General features: G+C 38.9%; 2 protein-coding genes across 2 annotated transcripts in view; both read right to left on the bottom strand.

Moving 5' to 3' along the window:
* The window catches only part of GLG1 (golgi glycoprotein 1), a 158,314-nt gene that overhangs the window by 135,268 nt on the left and 3,720 nt on the right, over window positions 1–19,326 (bottom strand). The gene's annotated exons all lie outside the window — the stretch shown is intronic.
* The window catches only part of WDR59 (WD repeat domain 59), a 228,334-nt gene continuing 209,784 nt past the window's right edge, over window positions 777–19,326 (bottom strand). The window contains exon 27 of the mRNA XM_082712207.1: window positions 777–866. Coding sequence (XP_082568333.1) covers window positions 792–866 — 75 coding nt within the window. The 3' untranslated portion in view covers window positions 777–791. The remainder of the gene's footprint in view (window positions 867–19,326) is intronic.

The following is a 19,326-nucleotide window of genomic DNA, read 5'->3' as shown; positions in this document are numbered from 1 at the left end:
GGGCTCTCTGCTCAGCAGGGAGCCTGCTTCCCCCTCTCTCTCTGCCTGCCTCTCTGCCTACTTGTGATCTCTGTCTGTCAAATAAAATCTTAAAAAAAAAAAAAATTTGTCCTTAAATTCTAATGATCTCAGACTCAAAAATTCTAAGTAAAATTATGGCAAATCAAATTCTGCTATCTAAAACAATAGATGGGGCGCCTGGGTGGCTCAGTTGCTTACGTCTGCCTGTGGATCAGGTCATGATCCTGGGCCCTGAGATTGAGTCCCACATCAGGCTCCCTGCTCAGCAGGAAGTCTGCTTCTCCCTCTACCCATGCCCCCTGCTCTCAATAAATAAAATCATAAAAATAAAATTTAAAAAAAGATTACTATTAGTTCAGTATCAGAAAAATCTATTAATATACCTTTAAAAAACTGCACATTTCCTTTTCAAAAAGTTGTTTCTAGGGGCGCCTGGGTGGCTCAGTGGGTTAAGCTGCTGCCTTCGGCTCAGGTCATGATCTCAGGGTCCTGGGATCGAGTCCCGCATCAGGCTCTCTGCTCAGCAGGGAGCCTGCTTCCTCCTCTCTCTCTCTCTGCCTGCCTCTCTGTCTACTTGTGATGTCTCTCTGTCAAATAAATAAAATAAAAAATCTTAAAAAAAAAATCAAATCAACTTATCATACCTTAATGGGAATACTTCCCTTAAATAATCTAAAAATAATTTTTAGGGGCGCCTGGGTGGTTCAGTTGGTTGAGCCACTGCCTTTGGCTCCAGTCATGGTCCTGGAGTCCTGGGATTGAGCCCCGTGTCACGCTTCCCCTGCTCTGCGGGGTGCCTGCGTCTCTCTCTCCCTCTGCCTCTCCCCTGCTTGTGCTCTCTCTCTCTCTGTCAAATAAATAAATAAGATCTTTAAAATAGTAATAATAATAATAATTTTAAAATACTTGTTCATAGGGCACCTGGGAGGCTCAGTCATTAAGCATCTGCCTTTGGCTCAGGTCATGATCCCAAGGTCCTAGGATGGAGCCCTGAGTCAGGCTCTATGCTCCGTGGGAAGCCTGCTCTCCCTCTTCCACTTCCCCTGCTTGTGTTCTCCTCTCACTATGTCTCTGTCATATAAGTAAATAAAATCTTTTAAAAAATAAAATAGAAAAATATCAAACTACTTGGTCATAAACCATTCCAAACCTTGAATGAAAGAGCTATCATTCTTCCATGTAATGCTAAATTGACACAAAATAATCTGCCAACTTCCACAGAACATCCTGATCAGTAGTAGAATTCTTTATATCCCACAGAAAGCTTTCTAGTTCAACAAATGCTTTCAGATCTATAACACCTCACTTAACCTTTACTCCTTACAATTGCTCATTTTTATAAAGACACTGAAGCTCACCAAATTGACCAGCACAAAATAATTTAGCATCTACAGTTTTCTGACTCAAAGTTTTTAAAAAATATTTACATGATGGTCATATTTAGTTAAAATAAATACTTTCCTTTACTTCATTAATAAATAAAGCATCACTAGCAGAATAGGCATATCAGCCTGAACAACACTTTATAAGTTAGGTTGCAAGACATCCCAAATTGGCTATTAAGAGTCCATTTCAATGACCAACTTTAAGTGTTTGCTCAGCAATTATTCAGTTTGCTGGTGGAAAAATTTTAAACACAAATACAAATAAATACTAAATAATGGGCATCACCACTTTGAATACATGCAAAGTGACCAAATTTTGTTGCAAAAACTATACACACTATTTCTTAAATGATGTGTTTCTGTGTTGATAGCAAACATTCTCCATGGTTGAGTCTGCATTCATTTTCTCAGTTGAAAATTTAATGAATTCTTAAGTGTTACAAGGAAAGAAATGAACTATTTTGGGGGGAATATTGGTATTCCAATATTCCAATATTCTAAAAGTATAAATATTATACTGTATAAATATTCTAAAAGTATAAATATATATAAATAAATCTGTTTGCCTCAACAAGCAACATCATTTCACAAGTATTCTAGTTTGTGACCTAACCATGTAATAAAGAAAAAATAAACCAGGACCCAACATTTTAAATGTCCTTCTGGCAAAAAGGAGTCATTACCAACACCAACAGCATTTTAACATATATCCAACCATACTAAATTGACTTAGAAACCTCCAGCTAACAGCCAACTTCTGAATCCAAGAAATACAGGCAATGTACAGCAAAAATAAACCTATGTCTAGACTCTAGCATGTCAACGGAATTATTTTAATCACAGACTGATCTCTCAATCATCCAATGGAGAAACAAAATAATGAAACTTTTTAAAAAGTAAACTAAACACTTCAAAAGGTCAATAACATCCGATACAAACTATTATAACTAAATTATTAAACATTTATTTTGAGTGATGGAGGATACTGGCTCAGAATAAGAATTATTCTCCATTTTTGCTATATTCTACTTGCTATGGTTTTTATTTATTTTTTTAAGATTTTATTTATTTATTTGAGACAGTGAATGAGAGAGTACACCAGCAGGGGCAGAGGGAGAGGAAGAGGGAAAAGCAAACTAATCTAAGCAGGAAGCCCGATGTGGGGCTCAATCCCTGAACATCGGGATCATGATCTGAGCTGAAGGCAGACACTTAATCAACTGAGCCACCCAGGAGGCCCCCTAGTTGATATGTTCTAATTAACTTAAAGAATAAATCTATCATTATCTCACTGCAATCTAAAAATCACCATCATATGGCATTGTTAAACTCTCATGCACAACAGCAAAAGTTCCAATGTCTACCAATGTGGCTCGCCATGCCTTGCTGCAGTGTCTGCCATTCAGGAGAAAGCTCCATTTCCCAACTTTGGTATACGTTAAAGCATCTGGAATTCCTTTTAGGTTATATAAACTGATGCTTATAATAAGGGAAAGGGCATATCCAGAAACAGGCAACTGTGAAAAAAATTCTTCAGAAACTGAGGAGGAAAGGGGGTGTCTGCGTGGCTGGGTCAGCTGAGCAACGAGCTCTTGGTTTTGGCTCAGGTGGTGATCTCATGGATCACAGGATCGACCCCTGTGTTGATGAGTCTGCTTGAAGATTCTCTCCCTCTGTCCTTCCCCCTCCCCAATCTCTCTCTCTCTCTCTCTCTAATAAAAGAAATCTTAAAACAAAACAAACAAACAAAAAACATGAGGAAAAAAGGAAAGTCTAAGGATATTGGCTCACCAGAGCAGAATGAAGCAGACAGTATCAGAAAAGATACGGGTTTTAAGGTGGAGGTGGGGGTTAGGGACAGAATGCAGTTGTTTTCTACTAAGATACAAGATTTTTTAAGTTCTGGAAGTAGGAGGATGTTTTGTTTTAATAAGCACAATAAAAGTTATACACTAAAATTGACATGGAATATAATTTTTCACAAAACTTATGTGTTTATTTTTTAAAAAGATTTTATTGGAAGATAGAGAGATCACAAGCAGGCAGAGAGGCAGGCAGAGAGAGAGAGGAAAGCAAGCTCCCTGCCGAGCAGAGAGCCCTATGCAGGGCTCGATCCCAGGACCCTGAGACCACGACCTGAGCAGAAGGCAGAGGCATTAACCCACTGAGCCATCCAGGAGCCCCAAAACTTGTGTGTTTATTTTTTTTATTTTTTTTTTTTTAAAGATTTTATTTATTTATTTGTCAGAGAGAGAGTGAGCGAGAGCGAGCATAGGCAGACAGAGGGGAAGGCAGAGTCAGAGGGAGAAGCAGGCTCCCTGCGGAGCAAAGAGCCCGATGTGGGACTTGATCACAGGACGCTGGGATCATGACCTGAGCCGAAGGCAGCTGCTTAACCAACTGAGCCACTCAGACGTCCCAAACTTGTGTGTTTAAAACTAACATCTTTACTGATAAAGTAAAGACAGTAAAATGTTAATGGTAGAATTTCAGTGATTGAAATTCAGTCCAATGTATGATTTATTTTCAATGTACAATTTTTTAAAACTTTTCTGTATGTTTGTAACTTTTCATAATAAAATGGAGGCCAAAACTACATAGCTCTCTTAGAAACAGTAGTGCTTCAACAAGATAATGTACACAAGCACATAGTAGTTGCCCAATAAATGTTACTCTACCTCCCGGTCCCTTTTGAACAATGTAAAAGAATGGGTTACCTCAAAAGTCAACAACTTTAGGTTCTAGCAATATATATGCTGTCAGCAAAGAACAGAGCTTAAAAAGCCTTCATCAATAAACAGGATAAACAAAGTCCTTTTAAAGGCAGGGGCAAATGCAGAAGAAAAGGAGAATCCATTGGCTGCCAGGAAAAGGAGGGAGGAAGGATGGATTAAAAGCCATGACACCTGGTGCCTGTGTGGCTCAGTTGGTTATGCGGCCAACTCTTGGTTTCAGCTCAGGTCATGATCTTCGGGTCATGGGATCGAGCCCTATGTCAGGCTCCCCACTCAGTGGGGAATCTGCTTGAGGATTCTCTCTCTTTCCCTTACCCTCTGCCCACCTCCAATCACACACTTGTGACACTTTCTCTAATTTAAAAAACAAAAAAACAAAAAAACCCCACATGGCACCAAGAAAGAGAGGAAGAAGGGAAACTGTTGTTCATTAACCTAGGGCTTGGAGCTTAATGACAAGGGACAGGACACAAGATACTGGCCCTCAGCAAGTATTATAAAATTAGAACTGAGATCAATATGTCCCGCTGAGAGTGCTTTCATAATTTAAATCAAAGAGACTGTAACACAGAAAACTGATCACAAGAAAGAATCTCCCCTTCTCCACATAAAAAAAACCTGATGATTTATCAATAGCATTCACCTTCCTAGAGAAAATGGGAAGGAACATTAACTTCTTAATGTGACAAATCAAAGGCTGGCACATGAACCTGACCTGACTTGCCCAGACAGCTGAGATGGAGATTGCTAGCTGTCTGCTACAATTGTGTGCTACCCTTTCACAATGCCAAACTGTCCCTGGGAGTGCCTGCCTACCCAGTCCCGTGTAGCTGGGTGCTGCACAGGAAGAGTTCTCACCAGTGGAATGTGAGTCAATCGCCTCAGGGCCAGAGTTTTCAAGAGAAGGTGGATAAAAAGGTGAATTTTATGATACGTGAATTATATGGAAGGAAGAAAGAGAGGGAGGGAAATAAGGATAATAAATACATACACACATACAAACAGGCCGGCAGGCAGGGGTTCTGACTTTTCAGTGTGAAAGCACAAGACTCTGAAGCCCTGAGAAGCAAAAGCACAAGACAGGAGGAACCAGGGTCTCTGGATCACCAGAGGCTGATCGTCTCTCACAACTTCTCTTGTGGTAAGCCACTGATATTTTGGGATTTACTATGGGGAGTTAGTTTTGCCCCAAATAATACATGAACTGAAAGGAAATCTTGATCTTCTAAGTTAGTGAAAGGCTTAGGGAGAAGCCGACCCCTTGACACATAATGAAATTACAACTGTGGCATTCTTATGCTAAAACAGTTTTGTCAACAAAGGGCAATGAAGATCTTTTGTCACCTTAATTTTTTAAATGTCAAACAGATAACACATAACTGTCTCAAAAAAATTTTTAATAAAAAATATAAAGAATAGGGGCGCCTGGGTGGCTCAGTGGGTTAAAGCCTCTGCCTTCGGCTCAGGTCATGATCCCAAGGGTCCTGGGATTGAGCCCCACATCAGGCTCTCTGCTCCGCAGGGAACCTGTTTCCTCCTCTCTCTCTGCCTGCCTCTCTGCCTACTTGTGATTTCTGTCAAGTAAATAAATAAAATCTTTAAAATATATATATGTATAAAGAATATAGTGGAAAATTTGCCACCCATTTTTATCCCCCATTATTAGCCTAGTTTCTTCTGTCTCCTTCCAGAGCATTCTAATGCAAATATAAGCAAATAATTTAATAATTTAATAAGAGATGTTGGAGATCTTTCCACACCTGACGTAAACACCTCCTTTCCACAGCAATACAATAGCTCATTGTATGAATACACATAATACATTCAATCACTCTTATTGAAGGGTGTTGGGTTATTTCCAATTATTTGGGAAAAAAAAAAGCCTCAATAAAATACCTCCTACACATTGATCATAGTGTCATATATAAAGTTTCAGAAGCAGGGCAGTTAGGTCAAAAGATATATATATTTACAATTTTAATAAATCACGATCTCCTTTTCTAACAAATTCTCCCCATTCAATCCCATTTGATAGGTCAGAAGTTAAAATTCAAGCGATGGCGATTTCTACTATTACATATGAAGAATTAGTTATTACAAGAACTTCCCCCATAGTAACTAACAACTAGACAAAATATATTAAATAATTTTCAGTAAATGGACAACAGGCAGCATAGGTTTATGATCCCTAAGAGAAGGGAAACAAGGTGAACCTAGAACTACCCCAACTTAGTCCCTGGAGGAGGCTTCTAGACCGTAGCACAGGATGGGGGAGCCCAAACAGAATTTAGTATTCTCCCTGAGCAGAGGAGAGAAACCAGAGTTCAATGAATTCAAGGCAGCTAGAACTTGAAAGATAGAGTACTGGAAAAAAGAACTAAACAAAGAAGCCAAGATATCTGCAGAGGGATCCCCCTGAGTGTTGTCTTATCCTATGGGTATGTGGTGGCCAATGAAACACAAAAGCAAATAGACCAAATAATTCCTGATGCTCACACAAGGCAGGGAGCAGTTTATTCTCACCAGCCTGAAAGGAGAGACCTCATATGACTCAGGACACTGGGTAGAATCCCAGAAGAGTCACTTCGTAGTAGCAGAATTAAATTAGGCACAGACTACAGACTGCTCTGGACTTACCCTAACAAAACTTAAAAGCAAGCCTCAAAAGGCTCAAACTGATCTGCATACAACCTCCATGCCAGACAAAATCCAACATTCTTTAAAGGAATTCAACAAAATTTAGCACTCAAAGATGTAAAATGGATGGTGACCAATATCCAATAAAAAATTGCCACACATGTAGAGGTGCCTGGGTGGCTCAGCTGGTTAAGCACCAGACTCTTGGTTTTGGCTGGGGTTATGACCTAGGGGGTCATGAGCTTGAGGCCCACTCAGTGGGGACTCTGCTTCTCTTCTTCTCTCTACTCATGCGAGCACACACTTGCTTTCTCTAAGATAAATAAATCTTAAAAAAAAATTACTACACATGCAAAGAAATAGGAATGTGACCACAAGAAGAAAAATTAATCATTAGAAAAAGACCAAGAGGGGCGCCTGGGTGGCTCAGTGGGTTAAGCCGCTGCCTTCGGCTCAGGCCATGATCTCAGGGTCCTGGGATCGAGTCCCGCATCGGGCTCTCTGCTCAGCAGGGAGCCTGCTTCCCTCTCTCTCTCTCTGCCTGCCTCTCCATCTACTTGTGATTTCTCTCTGTCAAATAAATAAATAAAATCTTTAAAAAAAAAAAAAAAAAAAAAAAAGAAAAAGACCAAGAAACTGACGACTAATGGAATTTGCAGATGAGAACCTTAAAATAGTGATTATAAATACACTCAAGATTGTAAAGAAAAGGAGGGAAAAGTCTATGAAGAAAGCAACACCTGGCTGGCTCTGATTCTTGATCTCAACACTATGTGTAGAAATTACTTAAAGTCTTTGGGGGGGGCGGGGAACTGTAGAGGAAAACATGCACTTAGTAATATAAAAGACCCAAATCAAACTTCTACAGATGAAAAATAAAATATCAAAAATTTTAAAAAATACACTAGATGGCTTTAATATCAGACTGAAAGTCACAGAAGAAAGGATCAATGAGGGGCACCTGGGTGGCTCAGTGGGTTAAAGCCTCTGCTTTCGGCTCGGGTCGTGATCCCAGGATCCTGGGATCGAGCCCCACATCGGGCTCTCTGCTCTCTCTGCCTGCTTCCTCCTCTCTCTCTGCCTCTCTGCCTACTTGTGGTCTCTGTCTATCAAGTAAATAAAGAAAATCTTTAAAAAAAAAAAAAAAAAAAAAAAAGAAAGGATCAATGAACCTAAAGACACAGCAATAGTAATTATCCACAATGAAACTGAGTAGGGGAAAGAAAACAACAATCAGTGGGGAAGAGAGGATGAAGAACATCTCTTCAAGACTTGAGACAATAGGGGCACCTGAGTGGCTCAGTGGGTTAAAGCCTCTGCCTTCAGTTCAGGTCATGATCCCAGGGTCCTGGGATCAGCCAGCATCTGGCTGATCCCAGGGTCCTGGGATCAGCCAGCATCTGGCTCTCTGCTCAGCAGAGAGCCTGCTTCCCCCACCCCCAACTCTCTCTGCCTGCCTCTCTGCCTACTTGGGATCTCTATCTGATAAATAAAATCTTTAAAAAAAAAAAAAGACTTGAGACAATAGCAAGCAATTTAACCTATGGAAAACCAGAGCCCAGGAAGAGTAGGGACAGAAAAACTATCTGAAGAAACAACAGGCACATAATATATGTTCAAATATTTGTTGACAGATTTAAATAAAAATGGGAAAGATTATTAAAAATAATAATAATAATAATATGTATATGTATATAAATATAAAAGTAATCAGAAAAGCAATGTGGTAACACAGAAAGAGGCTTTATATTTAAAAAGATTTGGATTGGAGTCTAAGTTCTTTTTTTTCTTTTTTTTAGATTTTATTTACTTATTTGATAGACAGAGATCACAAGCTGGCAGAGAGGCAGACAGAGAGAGGGGGAAGCAGGCTCCTCCCGGAGCAGAGAGCCCAATGCAGGGCTCGATCCCAGGACCCTGAAATCATGACCTGAGCCAAAGGCAGAGGCTTAACCCACTGAGCCACCCAGGTGCCCCAAGCTCTTTTTCTTAATATTTATGTGATTTGGGCAAATCACAATCCATCTAATTCCTTTTTTATATGTAAAATTTGTAAAATCTGTAAAATTTCTACTCTATGTATTGTATACTTTATCAAGAGCTACAAATAACATAAAAAAGGGTTCCATAGGGTGCATGGGTGGCTCAGTGGGTTAAGCCGCTGCCTTCGGCTCAGGTCACGATCTCGGGGTCCTGGGATTGAGTCCCGCATCGGGCTCTCTGCTCAGCAGGGAGCCTGCTTCCCTCTCTCTCTCTGCCTGCCTCTCTACTTGTGATCTCTCTCTGTCAAGTAAATAAATAAAATCTTTAGTTTAAAAAAAAAAAAAAGGTTCCATAAATCACATATTGGATAGCAACTTACTTGACTCAGATAAATATTTAGGGAGAAGGCTATTAGGCCAATACTCATTTTTTAAAGACAAATGTAAAAATAAAAAACAAGTGTGTTTGGTTAAGGTCCTTTCAGATACTTGCATCTAGTTCCACATTTCCACTACTGTAAGAGTTAAGGTTGGAACACATTATTTTATACGAAACTAAACTTTCAAGTCACCTTTTTATGCCAGACAATCTTGTTAATTAACCCATACAGTAAATGCTCAGTAAATATTTTACAAATGATGAGCAAAAGTATAAGATAATCTAGACTGATTCTCTTCTTTTGGTCCTGGGGGCAGATAAACCCAATAAAAAGCTCAGGGAAAAAAAATTTTAGAAAGACTCCCAAGGTGAAGCTCTCCACTAAAATGACAAGTTCATCCTATCCCCTCACTCTTAACTGTAAATTTCAAGATGATACAAAAAAGCAAATAATGGAATTGCTGCAAATGCAGGTATCATTTACTCAAAATCTTAACTATTAGGTTGAACCACATGAAATTGCTGGTTTTATAAGTTAAACAGGACCAAATACTGGTCACTCTTACAGTTCAATCTAATAAAAACAATGAAGCCAGAAAACCATGCCTAAAGAAGAGCTGAAGTGGCAGTGGGCCACTGGGTTATGCTAAGGGAAAGATACTGAACAACATGCAGGTGCAGAAAATTCCTGAATCACTGAATATAAAATCTTTACCAACAAATACTATTTACATTAAAAAAAAAAAAAAAACCTCTGTAAAAAAAACAACAACTCTGTAAACTCACAAGCTGTAAGGTGGTGCTCTCTAGAAGCCTATAACACTTCACCACATACGGGGAGGGCGGGCGACATGGGACACCTGGATGTGGTAGGAGCTGGCAAGAGCCAGAGAAGGAGGCAGAGATCACGGCACTGAAGAACGTAAATCTGTCTCCAGAAGAAGGAGGGAACCACACCAATCTCTTCTGATTTCTGTTTTCACTGTTCTAATTTCTCCTATTTTAGACCCATTTTCAAAGGTGGAAATCAATATACAATAGTGAAACTTCTTTCTTGAAACTTCTTATAATAATAAACTTCTTATAATAATAAAGCAACAACACCAACCAGCCACACCAAAAACGTTTATCTATACACATGGCAAACAGGGAGGTCCTAATTAATCTAATCAGTTCTAACAGTCTGAGACTGTGGAGTTTTAACTGTTTCAAAACTATTCAAAACTAACTCTGCTGCCTAATTACCTCAGAAAGAAGGCTTGCAGACTGAAAATATTTCGCACTATCCTTAAGGTATGATTAATTTATGTATTGATTTTTTAATATAGATTGTTTCATGCGCCAGAGAACGTTCCAACCTTAGCAATATCAAGTTCTAACATATTCCTTTCTCTATGAAAAGGTGCCAATCTTTAGGAAAATTCCAGTGATTTTTATATTTATCTGGTTTTATAAAAGGCAAAAAGAATCAATGCCTTCTTTTTCTCAGCTAATAAGAAGCTATGTTCTTAGTCATTCCATTATACAGAGGGAGGATCTGTGTTAAGTAATGCTGTCTTCAGAACACAAGAACTAATTCTTTCCTCTTCTATTTAAGAACGGGACTTTCCTTTGTCTGATAGGCAGTATATTCCAAATTTAGGCCTCATTTAGGCCAAGAGAACTAAAGAACATTTGGCAGAACTGAATTCCTTTACCCAGAGAATCACTCCTTTGCACTTATAATCTCAAAGTGCATACATTTTCAATATTCATTAAAGACTATAAATGTTCTCGTGGCGCCTGGCTGGTTCAGTCAGAAGAGCATCTGACTACTGGTGTCAGGGGTTGTGAGTTCAAGCCCCACACTGGGTGTAAAGATTACTTAAAGAATAAATTAAAAAAAAAAAAAAGAATAAATAAATAAAATCCTGAAAGAAAACTTGAAAAAAAAAAAAAGACAATAAATGTTCTTTTTTTTTTAATTAACATATAAGGACTATAAATGTTCTTGATCTTACTCTTCAAGTAAGTTCAACTTAAGTTTTCATTAGGAGCCTGCCTACCTACCTAGGAAGTATTATATAAAAGGTGTGGCACGTTACATTCATTTCACATTTCTCTTAACACAGTGAACACAAAACCTTATCTTGAATCATTTCCTCTGAAACAACAAAGAGAAAGGGAAGAGAAAGACCGTTTATGGGCAAATGCAATTTGATGCATGGTCTACGTATTTAAAATTTTTTTATTCTCACCATAACCCTGTAGGAGTGTGTTTATCTGTTTTGTAGAAAATTATCTGTTTTATAGACAATTGAAGGTTGTCTATTAATTTGTCCAAGGTCACAGTAAGAGATAAGTGATTTGGGATTTGAATCCAAGACTGTGATTCTGATTTTTCCTGCTTACATTAAATAGGTGTGCTCAGTAGATGGTACTAATTAACAGAAGGCAGATATGCTCAGGATTAAAACCCTCCATTACATCCCCTTCTCCCTCCTTAAAGCTTCTGTCCACTTCAATTGCTTATCACATTACACAGCTGATTTGGACAGTGCACGAACTTGGGAATTCTGTTGACTTTCAGGCTCTTTCTAGTTTACACTTAAGTTACAAAAGAAACCTTCCTAGATACCTTCTGTATCTTTCCTTAAACATTATTTTTTTTTCTTTCCTTCTTTGTTGTAGTTACTTTGCATTTGAATTGATTTATAACTTGTATGCACATTCTCCTGGTTAATTTTTCCCCCACATAATTTCAATTCACTGTTTCTCTTACTTATCTTTCTAAATATATATCACATTTTTTATTTTTAAGGAACACAGAAACAATTTAAGAGTGTTCTATTTTACAAGTGTACAGATCCAGGAATTCAAGTTAGCACTCACTTTCACTACGACTCCTCCCCCTACAAAGAGTGACACATGTTATTCACGTCTTCATTAGAAGGTACTATAAATACTATGCATTCAATCTAACATAATTTTCTAATTTCAGTAAAGTTGTTACAGCTAAATGAAAGTAGATGTCTGGTTCTCTTAATTCATTGTTTTTAGATTCCAGTCCACACTTCTTGTTCCTCCACACTCTATTTTAATGCAGATACAAGAGTTAGCACTGGCACAGTTCTGAGGGCCATCACTTGAGATTCCTTCGTAAGTTTCCAATTTCTATAATTCAACCAAACAAAGATGAACCACTTACTGATTTCCCAGTTTTATGAGAACTGCTCTTCTCAACTTGAAGGAGCGCCCCTTACAACTCATAAATTAGGCACGGGGATGGTGTCAGATTAGGAGGCATTTTAAGGTAGCTAAATTAAGAATTTCTTGATACGGGGGCACCTGGCTAGCTCAGTCAGTAGAGCATGCAACTCTTGATCTCGAGGCGGTAGATTCAAGCCCCACACTGGGTGCAGGGATTACTGAAAAATAAAATCTTAAAAAAAAAATCTCGTGATATTAACAATAAACTCTTTAAGAAGAATGAAAAGTACCGACAAGCTTTTTTCTGATACTCCCAACCACTTCCTCTAGCATGTGTCCTAGCATTTAACTTTTCCTTCTTTTACAGTACTACAACTTATATTAATTCTTTATTTTTTTAAAGATTTTATTTATTACTTGACAAAGAGAACACATACAAAAGCAGGGGGAGCAGGAGAGGGATTGGTAGGCTCCCCACCAGGCAGGGAATCCAACTTGGGGCTCGATCCCAGGACCCCGAGACCAAGACCCAAGCTGAAGGCAGCTCCTTAACTGACTGAGCCACTCAGGCACCCCTATAGTAATAATTTTTAGTAAAGGTATCTTTTTCTTCTTCCAGATCAGAGCTGTCCATTAGAAATCAAATGGGGGCGCGTGGGTGGTTTAGTCGTTAAGCATCTGCCTTCTGCTCAGGTCATGATCCCAGGGTCCTGGGATCAAGTCCTACATCAGGCTCCCTGCTCTGCAGGAAGCTTGCTTCTCCCTCTCCCTCTCCCACTGCCTCTCCCCCTGCTTGTGTTCCCTCTCTCACTGTCTCCGTCAAATATATAAATAAAATCCTAAAAAAAAAAAAAAAAAAAATCAAATGTAAACCACATCTATTATTTGTTTTCTAATAGTCATATTAAAAAATAATTAAAATTGATTTTAATAATGTATTTAATCCAATATATCCAAAATATTGCCATTTAAATGTGTAATCAATACAAAAAATTAATGCAGTATCTTACATTTGTTTTTTTGTACTAAGCCTTTAAAATCAAGTGTGTCTTTTATACTTACAGCACAACCCCATTAACACTTCATGCTTTAAATGTTCAAAAGCTACACTGAGCTGGTGACCACCACACTGGGCTGTACTACAGGGATGGAAGAGGAATGAGCTATTTCATAGCTGGACAGACTTGCTTTCAAATCTTAATTCCACCACTTACTGGCCCTAAGGCAGTTTCCTCATTAAATAACAATAATAATGATACATCTCTGATAGGATTAAATGAGATAGATGCCTAGAAAACACACGGTCTCTTAGCACAGAGCACACAGAAAGCCTTCAACAAACGCTAACTACTATCATGCATTTATATCCTCTAACACTAAGCACAGTGTCTTACATACGGTAGTTATCCAATAAATGTTCGATGAAGGAAGAAAAATTAATTTGCATGACATCCTATAAGCCATTTAATTGCTTATTTTTCAAATATATAAGTATCTTATATAAAATAAATATATAAGTATCTTTTTTGTTTTGTTTTTGGATTGTTGCTGACTAAATTGGTTTTGAACACATTAGGAGAAGTGTACAGAAGAGAAATGTACCATTTCATCTTTTGGATTGTTCAAGTATTTTTATTTTCTTCCAAAGAACAATGAATTATTAAGCAACTATAGTCTATTAAGCACTCTATTAAGAGACTTCTTAGAGAAGTATTTCTCATCAATGACAGTGGAATTTTACAGGTAACTCCCAATTATCTGTAAGGATTTTTTGTCTCAGGTTGGAATAAAAACATATACCATTTCTGGCTTTTTTTTTTTTAAGATTTTATTTATTTGACACAGAGAGACAGAGAGAGATCACAAGCCGGCAGAGAGGCAGGCAGAGAGAGAGAGGGGGAAGCAGGCTCCCTGCTGAGCAGAGAGCCCAATGCAGGGCTTGATCCCAGGACCCTTGAGATCATGACCTGAGCCGACGGCAGATGCTTAACCCACTGAGCCACCCAGGTACCCCCATTTCTGGGCTTTAGTTGGAGAACGAGCCAGTGGTACACCTAAGACCCTTTATAATCTGGACTCCGAAATAATTCTCAAACTCTATTTTAGTCAGTACAACCCCCTAAATTTCTTAAAGTATGTCCCCTTTTCACCTGTGCTTTTAATTTTTCATTCTCTTTTACATAACTGTATTCTTACATATCACAGAATCACAAAGTATCAGAGCTAGAAGGATCTGAAGAGATAATCCAGTCTTGGTATTTCCCAAAGCAGGTATCACAGAAGGTAAGAAAGATAATTTCAGATGGTGTTAGTATTATACACTTTAATGGCCATATATTTTGTTTAATGTATATTAGAAAAATATAAGTAGCACATCAAACTCAAGAATTCACGTGTATCTTCATTTATGACATGGTTCAACAGTCACAACTTAAGGGAGAAAAAAAACTTTTTTTTAAAGATTTTATTTATTTGACAGAGAAAGAGGGATCACAAGTAGGCAGAGAGGCAGGCAGAGAGAGAGGGAGAAGCAGGCTCCCTGCTGAGCAGAGAGCCCAATGCAGGGCTCCATCGCAGGACCCTGAGATCATGACCTGAGCCAAAGGCAGAGGCTTAACCCACTGAGCACCAAGGGAGAAAAAACTTCTAAGCTAAGAGTAGCAGAACTGGGTTCTACTCAAGTCTAATTCCTAATTTTATCCTCTTTTCATTGCCCTAAACAATTTACTGTCTGTATGGCACCAACAGATTATCACTCTCATGTCATAATTGTTCCTTGATCACAATCTCATTTATCAAACCAACTGTAAGTAATGGTCTTCTTAAAGCACTAGTGTTCCTTCATAATAAGGGATCAATAATGCCTTGATTTTGTGGTTAGATTGCTTCCAACCACTGAGAGTTAGCATTGGAGGAAATTCCAGATGGGCTCAAACAAAACAATCATAACATATCCTAAAGCCAAACAATGTCTGGATTAATTGCCTTTTGCATTATTCACATCACTATTTCCTCCCATGAATGAATAAGGAATCAGGAGATGCTATACCTATAAATTCTAAAAACTATACAAAATATACGTAGAATATGGGAAAGTTATACAGGTTAAATAACAGGAATCTTACTGGGTGCCTGGGTGGTGCAGTGGGGTAAGCATCCAACTCTTGGCTTCAGCTCAGTCAGGTCATGAGATCAAGCCCCATGTCCAGGCTCTGTATTCAGAGCAAAGTCAGCTTAAGACTCTCTCCCCCTTGGGGCGCCTGGGTGACTCAGGGGGTTAAGCCTCTGCCTTCGGCTCAGGTCATGATCTCAGGTCCCCACATCTGGCTCTCTGCTCAGCGGGAGCCTGCTTCCCCCTCTCTCTCTGACTGCCTCTCTGCCTACTTGTGATCTCTCTCTCTCTCTCTCTGTCAAATAAATAAATAAATAAAATCTTTAACAACAACAAAGAAAAGACTCTCCCTTTGCTCCTTCCTCCTGCCCACTCACACACATGCTCTCTCCCTCTAATAAATAAACCTTTAAAAAAAATAACAGGGATCTCAGAAATTATACTATTACCTAAATCTCTCATTAAATATGTGAGGAAACCAGAACTCAAAGTAGTGAAGACTTGCCCACAGCCATATGGTTAGCTAATGGCAGTGCTAGCTCTAGTCCTAGTTCACTCTTTGTACTGTTCCACAGATTCAACACAAACAGTAGGGAAATATATATAAATTCTTCCATCATATACCAGTACAAATCCTGCCTCAGGTAAGATGAGATTTGAAAATCTTTTCATTAAGCAGAAATTCTGCTCGTGATGGGCTCAAACTAGAAATTAAATTAGGTTTGTTTAATAACGCTAGTCTGTCTACCTGAGAATCTACAATATTCTAGTGCATAGGAGTTGTAGCTACCCAATTGTTCTCAATAGTAAAGAAAAGAGGATTCTAATTCCAGGCAACTCTTCTCATTTTTTGTGTCCATTTCTGAATCCCTGGCATTCTCAACAGTCACATACCAATTTCCCTAGCTGAAACCATCCATGCTAGATTGCAAAGTGTCTGACTTTGAAATCAAAGAGAATTTACCAAATACCAGGTCTACAACTTAGGACATAACATCAGACAAATTACTTCATCTCTCTGAGCCTGTTTCTCAACTAAGATAACAGGACATTCACCTCACAGGACTATCAAAAATATTAAATGAGGGACGCCTGGGTGGCTAAGTGGGTTAAACCTCTGCCTTAGGCTCAGGTCATGGTCTCAGAGTCCTGGGATAGAGCCCCGCACTTCAGGCTCTCTGCTCATCAGGGAGCCTCGTTCCCCCCCACTCTCTGCCTACCTCTCTGCCTACTTGTGATTTCTATCAAATAAATAAATTAAAATCTTTTGAAAAAAAATTAAATAATATAGAGAGTGCAAAACATGATCTTAGGATACTGTTAAATTAAAGGTTAAGGGACGCCTGGGTGGCTCAGTTGGTTAAGCAGCTGCCTTCAGCTCAGGTCATGATCCCAGCGTCCTGGGATCGAGTCCCACATCGGGCTCCTTGCTCAGCAGGGAGCCTGCTTCTCCCTCTGCCTCTGCCTGCCATTCTGTCTGCCTGTGCTCGCTCTCTCCCCCTCTCTCTCTTTGATAAATAAATAAAATCTTTAAAAAAAAAAAAATTAAAGGTTAAGAAGAGAGCAGAAGCACCTGGCAGGCTCAGTTGACAAAGTGTGAGACTCTTGATCTTGGGGTTGTAAGTTCTAGCCCTCACGTTGAATACAGAAATTACTGAAAAATAAAAATCTTCAAAAATAAAAGAATTTTTTTAAAGAATAGGGTAATAAAAATGTTCATCTGTGAGTCTGAAAGGGTTTATAGGGCGCCTGGGTGGCTCAGTTGTTGGTCATCTGCCTTCAGCTCAGGTCATGATCCCAGGGTCCTAGGATGGAGGCCCACATCGGACTACCTGCTCAGTGGGAAGCCTGCTTCTCTCTCTCCCACTCCCCCTGCTTGTGTTCCCTCTCTCACTGTCTCTCTCTCTGTCAAATAAAGGAATAAAATCTAAAAAAAAAAAAAAAAGAAAGAAAGAAAGAAAGAAACTGGGTTTACAGTTTGTAATGTTTAAAAGTTAATTCCTGGGACGCCTGGGTGGCTCAGTTGGTTGAGCGGCTGCCTTTGGCTCGGGTCATAATCCCAGCATCCTGGGATCGAGTCCCACATCGGACTCCTTGCTCGGGAGGAAGCCTGCTTCTCCCTCTGCCTCTGCCTGCCATTCTGTCTGCCTGTGCTCGCTCTCTCCCCCACTCTCTCTCTGATAAATAAATAAAATCTTTTTAAAAAATTTTTTAAAAAGTTAATTCCTGTTTGATACATAAAATAGTACATCTTAAATAGCTATATTGTTTTATTTTTTAAGTGCTTATCAAAGATACACATCAAAGTAATTAGAAAGTGAAATGGAAAAAAAAAAGGAAGCAAGTGAAATGACATGTATCTGGGACTTGCTTTAAAATATGCCAGTCTCCCAAATCCTATGCCAAATAAACAAAAAAACATAGAGACAGTTGAAGCTAGGTGATACATACAGAGAGAATCACCATACTATTCGACTTCTGTGCATACTTGAAATTTCCCATATTAGAAAGTTTTATGTTTTAAAACCTAACAAGAACAGGGGCACCTCGCTGGCTCAGTCATTAAACATCTGCCTTTGGCTCAGGTCATGATGCTGGTGTCCCGGGATCAAGCCCCCACATGGGGCTCCCTGCTCAATGTGGAGCCTGCTTCTCCCTCTCTTCCCCACTCTTGCTGTTTCTCGCTATCTCTGTCTCCCTCTCAAATAAATAAAATCTTAAGTAAATATGTTAAAAAAATAAAATCTAATAAAAACAGTTTTTAAAAAAGCCCTAAGAAAAATGCACATCATTAATAAACTCCTCCCAAGAAACCAATGTCTCCATCCGAACTTCTAAACACATGATAATACCAGTCATTTCACTCAAAAATACATAAGTATTTTAAAATTACTCTCAACATAAAGCATGTTTTATCTTGGGGTGCCTGGGTGGCTCAGTCACTAAGGATCTACCTTCAACTCAGGTCATGATCTCAGGATCCTGGGATCGAGCCCTGCATCAGGCTCCCTGCTTGGTGGGAAGCCTGCTTCTCTCTCTCCCACTCCTCCTGCTTGTGTTCCCTCTCTTGCTGTCTCTCTCTGTCAGTAAGTAAGTAAATCTTAAAAAAAAAAAAAAGGCATGTCTTATCTCTTAATGTATTAACTACTAACTACATAGCAGTACTTTCTCCTTTCTCTTTCTTTGGTATTAATTCCTCCACCTGCTAAAATAGCCCAGGGTATGTTTTTCCTTTTTCCCCTTTATGGATTCTATTTATTTATTTTTAAAGATTTTATTTATTTATTTGACAATGAGAGAGCATGAGCAGGGTGAGCAGCTGGCAGAGGGAGAAGCAGGCTCACTGGTGAGCAGGGAGCCCTAGGAAGGGCTCCATCCCAGGACCCTGGGATCATGACCTGAGCCGCTTAATCGACTGAGCCACTCAGGTGCCCAGGCCTTTATACATTCTTGTTATATTTTTTATGACTAGCACTACTAGTTCTGTATGTATATACATGTGTGTAACCTGACATGCATGTACACATGTATATACACAACACATGTAACACACACATGTAACCACTTCAACTATCCTATCATTACTACTATTACATCTACTATTTAACAGTGGACCCACTGGGTATACTTGACCTTTTAAAAAGCATGACTCATCTGAAAGGGTTAAAAAAAAAAAAATCCCTCTCATGACACACAACCTTCAAAATAGCACCCAAAGTGACTGAGGGAAAGCTGTGAACTATAGTCCATGTTCAGATTTACTGTAGTTACAGATTTTGTTGGCATATGTTATGATATGTTAGACACACTGAAATTACCAGCTGTAATTATTTAAAGGTAGCCATAAATACCTTCAAATAAAGTTTGTAAGTGAACTACTACATAA

The sequence above is a fragment of the Mustela nivalis genome, assembly GCF_964662115.1.
Source record: "Mustela nivalis genome assembly, chromosome: 18".
Lineage (NCBI taxonomy): Eukaryota > Metazoa > Chordata > Mammalia > Carnivora > Mustelidae > Mustela > Mustela nivalis.
The sequence above is the reverse complement of the archived record's forward strand: the minus strand, read 5'-3'. Positions and strand labels throughout refer to the sequence as shown.